General features: G+C 46.0%; 1 protein-coding gene across 1 annotated transcript in view; it reads right to left on the reverse strand.

Annotated features, from left to right (window-relative positions):
- MAPK1 (mitogen-activated protein kinase 1) overlaps positions 1-8,531 on the reverse strand; it is a 121,745-nt gene extending 113,214 nt beyond the window's left edge. Inside the window, exon 1 of the mRNA XM_041728827.1 lies at positions 8,194-8,531. Coding sequence (XP_041584761.1) covers positions 8,194-8,312 — 119 coding nt within the window. The 5' untranslated portion in view covers positions 8,313-8,531. The remainder of the gene's footprint in view (positions 1-8,193) is intronic.
- Positions 8,532-10,254: the final 1,723 nt, after the last annotated feature.

Below are 10,254 nucleotides of genomic sequence, written 5' to 3' on the forward strand. Positions count from 1 at the left end.
AACGCTCTTCTGCCAAATGCATGGGATGTGTAAAAGAGAAAAGAAAAAATCCCTAGCTGCGTAAAGACGCAGGATGCAAGATTTTTGTAAACATCAATATAGAGGGAGGGAGGTGATTTAGTCTATTTTCTAGTTCCAGGTTACAACCATACCTGAAGTTTTAACTGCACTTGCTGTCTCTGGAGTACCACGAGAAAGATCCCTGAATTTTAATAAAATCAATTTCTTCAGTCATTTTCTGTAAGGTAGTGGATGAAACACTCCAGCACCTTACAGCACCTTTCAATTTGCTAGCTCCAAATCATTCTTCAGGTCCCAACTTAAACACCACTTCCTCTAAGAAATCTTCCTGGACTACCATCCCAGCTCCATCTTTTATACTCTCCTGTAGCACTATGCACTTCATCAAACTCAGTAAGTTATTACTTTCCTGTTGGGACAGTAAACATCAGACTAAAAACCATATCTTCTGTTTGCCACTTTGATCTTACTGCCTAGCACGTAGGTCAGGTACACACTTAATATTAAGCTAATGGAAATAAAGAAACTGCTGGAGGTAAGTAGAAGGGATGAAAAAAAAAATCAGCGCTACCCTCCTAAAAGTAAGTCTGACCCTACCTTTCTCATTCTTTCCAGGTATCAAGCTTTTCCCTCTTCTACCTTCCTATAGCCCCAAGTCATCTATGACAATTATCATTTTATATTTTAGTGCCAATGCATTCAAGAACTCAAGCTGCAGGAAGCATGTTTCCAGGTAGCTTGGTATACAGAGCAAAGCCAATCAAGTAATAATACAGGTTTGGGGATCTAGATAAATCTCAGTTCTGCTGTATATTTACTGGCTGTGAACCTTGGACAAATTACATGAGACCTGGTCTCCTTATCTGTAAAGTGGAAAAAAAAAATCAACTTAAAGATGAGAATGCAAATGAACTTGAAACCACAGTACCTAAAATAAGGTAGGCCTGTAGCTAATGTCAATTAATTGATTGTGGCATACCCCTACACCCTACTTCCCAGCTCCTACGGGCCACGGATTCAGAACACAGAAAGTGTCCTAAAACTGCAAATCTGAAAAGGACCTTGGAGAGTATCTATCCTGCCTGCTTTCCAATGTGAGGTAGCCCCAAGTAGTCAAAGAGAAACAAAAACAGAGAAACAGCACCTCATTTAGGTGGGTGGGTGAAGTGGAATGGAGTGGATTCAGGGTGAAATAGCTCTGGAAGTTTGTTGGGGAATCAGTTCTTTTTTAATGAGTAGATACCTTAACGTGAGCAAGGTACAGAATAAATTATATACGGTTCCTGAGAAAACTCAGATGCTTTTCATAAAAAACTTTTCATAAATACTTGAGAGGTGAAAACATACAAATTAAATTCATGGAAATGGCTTATCACTTACAGCTAATCACTAGAATCCCACACATTAATAGAAATGTATGTTATTAATATTAAAAGTAATTTCATTAAGTACTCAAAACTATTCAGAAACACTGTTTTCAATACCTCACGTAAACCGGTGTACTCAGATCTTTGAGCTCCCAAAAGCATACCAGAGACTCCCCCTTAAAAAGTTAACGTTCGGGCAGCCCAGGTGGCACAGTGGTTTAGTGCCGCCTTTAGCCCAGGGCGTGATCCTGGAGGCCTAGGATCTAGTCCCACGTCGGGGTCCCTGCATGGAGCCTGCTTCTCCCTCTGCCTGTGTCTCTGCCCCCCTCTCTCTCTCTCTCTCTCTCTCATGAATAAACAAAGCTAAAAAAAAAAAAAAAAAGGTTAATAGTTGGGCACCTGGGTGGCTCAATGGTTGCGGCTCTGCCTTTGGCTCAGGTCATGATCCTGGGGTTCTGGGATCGAGTTCTGCATTGGGCTCGTTGTGGGAAGCCTACTTCTCCTTCTGCCTGTGTCTTTGCATCTCTCTGTGTCTCTCATGGATAAATAAATAAAATCTTTAAAAATAGGGACACCTGGGTGGCTCAGTGGTTGAGCATCTGCCTTTGGCTCAGGGCGTGATCCCAGAGTCCGAGGATCAAGTCCCACATCGGACTTTGTGCATTGAGCCTGCTTCTCCCTCTACTTATGGTTTCTGCCTCTCTCTGTATCTCTCATGAATAAGTATATAAAATCTTTTTTAAAATTTTTTAAAATAAATAAAAATAGAAGTTTACAGTTAATAAGCAAAACTAAGAATCTGAATTCAGATATACTTGTAGGTCTTGAGCTTCTACAGGTGATATATACCACTGCTGGTCTCGTCTTTCAAACAATTGGTATGAATACCCAACAGTTTCAGGAAGGGAGGGAGTGCTACAGCCAACAGGAATAAGGGTAAGTTTATGGAGAAGATGAGCCTTAGAGGAGCACAGGACTTCAACATCCCACCCCAATGTTTCTCAGGGGTGGGATGGAGGGGTGCACTACTAAGCATCTTGACAGGACGATTCTCCAGTGCAGACTGTACCATGCACCGTAGGTTGTTTAGCATATCTGCCTCCACCATATGCACATGGAAGGCCTATAACATTCCCCAATCAATGTTAACAATGAAAAAACTAAAAATAAAAACAAAAAGAAATCCATATATATTTCAGACACCTGGGTGACTGTTGGCTAAGTGTCTGCCCTTGGCTGAAGTCAGGATCCCAGGATCCTGGGATTGAGGATCCAGGATTCTGGACCCCTGTGTCAGGCTCTCTGCTCAGCAGGGAGTCTGCTTCTCCCTCTCCCTCTGCCCCCCGCCACCCCCCCCCCCAGCTTGTGCTCTTTCTCTAATAAAATGTTTAAAAATAAATAAATAGGAACGCCTGGGTGGCTCAGCAGTTGAAGATCTGCCTTTGGTTCAGGACATGATCCTGTAGTCCCAGGATCGAGTCCCATATTGGGCTCCCTGCATGGAGCCTGCTTCTCCCTCCTATCTGCCTATGTCTCTGCCTCCCTCTCTCTGTATCTCTCATGAATAAATAAATAAAATCATAAATAAATAAGTAAATAAATCGGCCACCTAGGTGGCTCAGTTGGTTAACTGTCTTCAGCTCAGGTCATGATCCCAGAGTCTGAGGATCAAGCCTGCATCAGAATCCTTGCTCAGCGGGCAGTATGTTTTTCCCTCTGCCCCTCACTCTGTCTGTGCTTGCGCTCTCTCTAATAAATAAGTAAAATCTTTTTAACAGAATGAATGAATGAATGAATGAATGGCTACAAAGTAGAGCACCTGGGTGGTGCAGACAGTTGAGCATCTGACTCTTGGTTTCAACTCATGTCATGATGTCAGGATCCTGAGGCTAAATCCCACATGGGGCTCCAGGCTTAGCACAGAGTCAGCTTGGGATTCTCCCTCCCTCTCCCTCTGCCCCTTCCCACTCGTGTTCAAGCACTCTCTCTCTCTCTCTCTAAAATAAATTTTAAAAATCTTTAAAAAATAAAAAATTACAAGGCTAAAATTTAATACAAGTAAAAGCAGACATGTATTTCTTGAAAGCATATACTTTCTCAACTTTCATCTTTGGTTGAGTATCATTTAGGAACCGGACAGAATGGGATGCACTATCATTTCCTAGTCATGTGTCTTTGGGCAAATTAACTAAACTCTCTGTCCCAAGTTTCCTCACTTTCATACAAAGTAATCATGTTTACAATGTGGTTGAAGATTAACTGATGTACATAAAGCAAAGTGTTAACTAAATGGTAGTGCTACTAGTCTGCCATAATCAACATGCCTCAATAAAACAGGATATTGTACCATAGAGAAGGTGATCACACTGAAATTTTGTCTCTCTTCAAGTTGCACTGTTAGTCCTCTATAGTATTCAATACCAATCCCTGATGACTACAGTCTTTTTGGTTCCTTTGATGATGCACACTCATCATTGTCTGGTCTCTCTAGCCACACTTTCTCTGTCCTCTTCTGTAACTTGCCCTCTCTGTTGACACCTAAAATCAGACATTCCTGTGGCTCAGTTCTTACATCCCCCACCCCCCCATCTTATCCAACCTCAAGGTATCTATCTCTATCTCTATGGAGATGACCCCATGACCTCTCAATCATTCCAAAAACTGTTTCAGAACTCAACCTATTCAAAATAGATACCTATCTTTTTTTTTTTAAGATTTTATTTATTTATTCATAGAGACAGAGAGAGAGGCAGAGAGAGAAGCAGGCCCCATGCAGGGAACCCAATGTGGGACTCAATCCCGGGTCTCCAGGATCACACCCCGGGCTACAGGCGGCCCTAAACCGCTGCGCCATCAGAGCTGCCCTACCTATCTTAATTAATAAATGATCAAGCGTAAACAACTTCCGTTTCTCCTCTCATTCATTTTTTTTCCTAATTCTTATACATCTGACCAGTCTTTAGGATCCCATTCCTCTGCCTACCTCTTAAAAAATATTTATCAAGGGGGCACCTGAGTAACACAGTCGGTTAAGCATCCAATACTTGGTTTCAGCTCAGGTCATGATCTTGGGGTCGTGAGATCAAATCTTGAGTCAGGCTCATGCTCAGCAAGGAGTCTACTTAAGACTCCATCTCCCTCTGCCCCTCCCCATTGAATGCTCTCAGGCAGAGAGCGCGAGCGCTCTCTCCTCCTTTCTCAAAAAAATAAGACTTAAAAGAAATATTTGTCAGGGTTACCTCTGTGGTATTCCTATTCTACCTCAGTGGATCTTAATCTTTCTGGGACAATGGACCTCTTTGAAAATCTACTGGATGTGTGAACTATTTACTAAAAAGATGAATATACACATCTGCTTGCAATTTCACCTAATCAGTCACCTCAGATCTCAGATAAGAATCTCATCCATGAAAGACCACTTACATTAATTTTCATCTCGATTCTATTTCCCTTTTCTATATTTCAAGATGCCTTCTAGATGTTGCCTAAATAGTCTATAGTCATCACAACTTACTAAGTCTCAACTCACTATGTATCCCTAATAAACTTGCTTTGTCTACAGTATTTCTTCTCTGATAACAGCAACACCATCCTCCCAGACTTCCAAACTAGAAGCCTTGGAATTAACAAACATGACCATACCCAAACTAAAAAATCCTTGTCTCAGAAATCCCTCTTAAATCCAAATCCCACCTCATTAAGACTCTTGTCCTTTAAGATCTCATCATCCTTTGCTTCTTCCCATATGTGCCATAATTCAGTCTACCATTCTTCTGATAAGAACCCATATGGATTATTTTTTTAAGATTTGATTTTTAAGATTTATTTATTCATGAGAAAGAGAGTGACAGAGACACAGGCAGAGGGAGAAGCAGGCTCCACGCAGGGAGCCTGACGTGGGACTCCATCCTGAGTCTCCAGGATCACACCCTGGGCTGAAGCCAGTGCTTAACTGCTGAGCCACCTGGGCTGCCCTAAAGATTTGATTTTTAAGTAATCTCTACACCCAACATGGGGCTCAAACGTACAACCCTGAGATAAAGAGTCACATGTTCCACTGACTGTGCCATCCAGGAACTGCACGAATTCTTTGTGTGTGCCTGTGTGTGTGCAGAGCCCAATGCATAACTTGAACTCATGACACAGATCAAGGCATGAGCTGAAATCAAAAACTGGGCACTTAACCGACTGAACCACTAAGCACCCACGATTCCATCTTAACAAGGTCTCTCAACACTTCCATCTGTTACTTTCCAATGCCACTATATCACTTCACCTCTAGACAATTACAATAGGTTAATTGATTCCCCTCATCACAGTTTTTTCTCTATCATTTCCACCAGCGCTGATCTACCCCTCAAAAATCTCAGAATTGACCATAGGACTTCTTTTTTTTCAAAATCACTGATGTTTCTTCCTTGCACTAATATACAACAACGCTCATTTTTGCTTTTAGAGTCCTCTACAGTTTGCTACTTAACTACTTTTCCAGGATCAGATTCCACAGCTCAAACTCATTTGTGCCTATTACCCATCAAAATTATACCCACTCTTAAATATCACTATTTAAATATTAACATTTCGGGAAGCCTGGGTGGTTCAGAGGTTGGGCACCTGCCATGGCTCAGGGTGTGACCCCGGGGTCCCAGGATCAAGTCCCGCATCAGGCTCCTGCAGGGAAGCCTGCCTCTCCCTCTGCCTGTGTCTCTGCCTCTATGTCTGTGTCTCTCATGAATGAATAAATAAAATATTTTTTAAATAAATAAATATTAACATTTCATTCAAGAAGCCCTCCATAAACCCAGCATTCTTAATCAACACTTATTAAACGCTAATGATGTGCAACATAAATTACATTCTTACTACGATAAGGATTAAAAACGATAATCTGGACCAAGGATTTTAATTCCAGTTGTACTTGTATTTGGATTTTAGGAAAGGAAGATTACTGTAAAAGTACTTGGCATCTTCCCTGATAAAGACTTGGGAGGTCAAATATGTCTACAGCAATGATAGAAATAGTTACCCTATCTTACTTATATTCAAACTAGTAACAATCTCATCGGGGAAAAAAAAAAAAAAACTTCCAATTAACCTAAACCTAAAAAAATTTAAAAAAAAATAGTATCCTAAACCTAGTTTTTTCAGTCCATATGTTAGATGCTAAATTTTCAAAAAGAGCCATGGGACATGACGGACAATTCTGAACCTCTCATGACACATGCCTACTTACCAGCAGGTGCCATAGCAATCAGATGTTATGACAGAGAAGTGATGCTGTGGGCAGTACTTTCTAGGGCCTTATTTCTTTTAGACCTGACCTAGTTTAATTCTTCTTTTGGCTCCTAAACCTGAGTTCACGTTAATTTTCACAGTTGTATATGTGAAGCATTTTGCTCCTCAAGAGAATGAAAATAGTCAAGATTCAATTAATCTTTTTAAAATTTAATTAGTCTAAAATACTTGTTAAAACAGGCCCTTTACGGCATTTCTAAAATCACAATCACTTAAATTTGAATACATTTTTAAAACAGATTTGCTTACAACAGTAAAATATACCAAACTCTAAAGCTACTAATAACACTATTTAAAGACAAAATATAACTGAAAGAGTTCCAGCGAATGAGAGAGGATCTCAGTCTACCATCTCAAGTCTGTCTCTTCTAGACGTAGGACTTGAAGAATTTGCTCCACCTCGAAATATTTTCTCCCCTGAAAGAGGGATATCACCACCTCGAAGGCGGCTGTTCATATAAAATGAGATAATATACCTAGTACAGTACCTGCCACCAAGTGTTCCTTAAATATGTTTGCTTCCTTCATTCAACTCAAGACACACAAGAAAGAGGTGTAAGGGAGCCCACGCTTCCGTAAGTCCTCATCAGCACAAAATAATACAGCTAATTCTAATAAAAAGAACCAAGAACGTTTCTGAGGGATATGATCAAGATAAGGGAGGCTGCACGTAGTCCTGCAAGAATTCCATTAAAGCTACACATATACTGACCACTAAAACATCATTAACAGGACAAGTCCACAACAATTCTGCTAAAACGTGTGAATACATTTACGCCAAGAGAGTTCACTCAGGGTAAAGAAAAAAGTGAAATTAAGCCCAACTCCAAATGACTAATAAATCAATCAAGAGAGCGGCGCAGGCTTATCCTTCTTGAAACGCATACAGTGTGGGTATTAAAATCCATTTTAAAACTTCAAGATTAAAATATTTCACAACCCACAGTGGTGCTACTGATGCTTTTTACGGACAGCCTGCGCGGGGCACCGTTAGCACGACCGAAAATATTTAATGAAAGCCGTTCGCGGAATACCGGGGAGGGGAGATTATTTCAGGTTCTGCACACAAGACCGCGGCCAACACCACCACCGACGAGCATCCGATGGAATTCCTGGCTCTACAGTCGGATGTCAAGAGGAAGGCCACGATGCTAGCATCATGGGGGCGGGGGCCCGGGGACCACTTCCGTTCCCCTCCCGGGGGTCCCGGCTCTAAAACCCGCGCCGCGCCCGGATCCCCGGGTCCCCGGACACTGGCCTCCGCCCCCCGAGCCCCTCCCCTCGGCGAGCGGAGGCCGGCCCGCGAAGCGCAGTGAGCAACACCCAAACCTCCAGCGGCCCCCGGGCCCCGCCCGAGGCCCCCGGCGCCCACTCCGCGCGGAAGCCACGGGCTGGGGGCGCCGCGGCGCGGGAGGCCGGGACGCAGACGAGGCCGCGGCTGCGTCCGCCGCGTCCCCGGGCGGCGGGTGGGCGGGCGTGGCGCGGCCTGCGGACAGGCGCCGACACTCACCACACCATGCCGTAGGCGCCCTCGCCGATGTAGGAGAGGTTGGTGTAGCGCGGCCCCACGTCGAACACCTGCCCGCGGACCATCTCCGGGCCCGCGCCCGCCGCCGCCGCCGCCGCCATGTTGGCTGCCGGGCCGCCGCCGCCGCCGCCGCCGCGATAGACTCGACGCTCCGCGGCCGCCGCTCGCCCACGCCGCGCCTCCCGGGGGGACTGCGCCGCTGCGGGTGCAGCTGCCGACGCTGACCGGAAAGGAGCAGGGAGGGCAGCGCTCAGGACCGCGGGAGAGACTACGGCCGCTCGGACCGACTGCCTGCCTGCCTGACTGACGGGCGGGCCGGCGGGCGGCGGGAGGGGCGCGCGCCGAGGAGGGCGCCGGGGCGGGGCCAAGGAGCGTGCGCGCGGATTGGTTCCCCGCCGCCTGGGGGCGGGGCTGCGCGGGCCGGCGGAAGCGGCAGGTCGGGGCGGGGCACTGCGGTGGCGGCGGCGGCGGCGGACTCACCGCCCTGCCTGGTCACGTGCGCCCGCGGGGTTGTTGGCGCGGGAGGGGGCTCCGAGACACAGAAGGAGGGCAGGGCGTCGGGACGGGGACGGTGGCCGCGGGCCGGAGAAACTTTCGGGGCGAGGCGAGCCCCGGAGCGGGGCGCTGACTGGGCTGGGGCACGACCTGGGGCCGCGCGTGCGGCATGCCGACGCTCCGCACACCTCCGCGGGCCCGCGCGACCCTGTGGCCCACGCACACACTGAGGCCTCCAGACGGGGCCAGAAAATGAAAGGCATGACCGAGACCACGGAAGATATTTGCATACTGAGAAAGTGTGAAACACAAAGGTCGAGACTCCAGCGAGAGGCTCAGGATCCGCTAATCAGACACCTTCCTTCAACCAGTGTTTGGTGAGCACCTGCATTGTTCCTGGGCATCCACATTCTAGAGTGAGGAGATAACCCGGTGGGTAGATGAGACAGGAAGGAAGAGAGGTAAAGAATACTCAAGTTGTGGGACCCCGGGGTGGCTCGGTGGTTGAGCGTCTGCCCTTGGCCCAGGGCGTGACCCCGGGGTCCTGGGATCGAGTCCCGCACTGGGCTCCCTGCAAGGAGCCTGCTTCTCCTGCCTGTGTCTCTTCCTCTTTCTCTGTCTCTCTCATGAATAAATGAATAAAATCTTAAGTGCCAGGAAGAAATACAAAGCTGACTGAGGGGTTGGGGTTAGTGGAGAAAGACAGAGTCAGACAGACTGAGACCCACGTCGGTACAGGTAAACAATCTTAGGACATAAAAAACAAATGCAAAGATGGAAACACCAAAACCAAAACGTTAAGATCTAGAGAAAATGAGACAGACACACTGAGGCCCTGAAGTACTCACAAACGCCAGAGATTGAAAAATTAAAATCATAATCCTAAAGCAGGTGAATACCAGGAATAGCTAAGACAAATCAGACAGGAGTGGTAACAGCCACTGCTTCTGAGCATTTCCCAGGCCATCTTTGGAGGGGAAATAAGGATGCAAGATCCTGCATCCCAGTTCTCCAAGACTGTGATCTTGAAAGCCCTCAACTCTGGACTTCTAGACGTCAGCAAAGTTCAGTTAGTCAATCTCAGAGGTGAATAAGCATATATTTAAAAACCTGCTAGCAGGACGCCTGGGTGGTTCAGTGGTGGAGCCGCTGCCTTTGGCTCAGGGTGTGATCCTGGAGACGGGAGATCGAGTCCCGCATCGGGCTCTCCGCACAGAGCCTGCTTCTCCTTCCTCTGCCTATGTCTCTGCCTCTCTCTCATTGGGTCTCTCATGAATAAATAAATACAATCTTTAAAAATTAAAAAAAAAAAAAAACCTGCTAGGAAAAAAAAATACGTGGCATGGGAAATAAGATAAAGTTCTAGAGGCAAGGGCAGCCCCAATGGCTTAGTGGTTTAGCGCCGCCTTTAGCCCTGGATGTGATCCTGGCGACCCAGAATCAAGTCCCACATCAGGCTCCCTGCATGGAGCCCGCTTCTCCCTCTGCCTGTGTCAATGCCTCTCTCTCTCATTCTCTGTGTCTCTCATGAATAAATAAATAAATAAA

This window comes from Vulpes lagopus, chromosome 14 (genome assembly GCF_018345385.1).
Source record: "Vulpes lagopus strain Blue_001 chromosome 14, ASM1834538v1, whole genome shotgun sequence".
Taxonomy (NCBI): Eukaryota; Metazoa; Chordata; class Mammalia; order Carnivora; family Canidae; genus Vulpes; species Vulpes lagopus.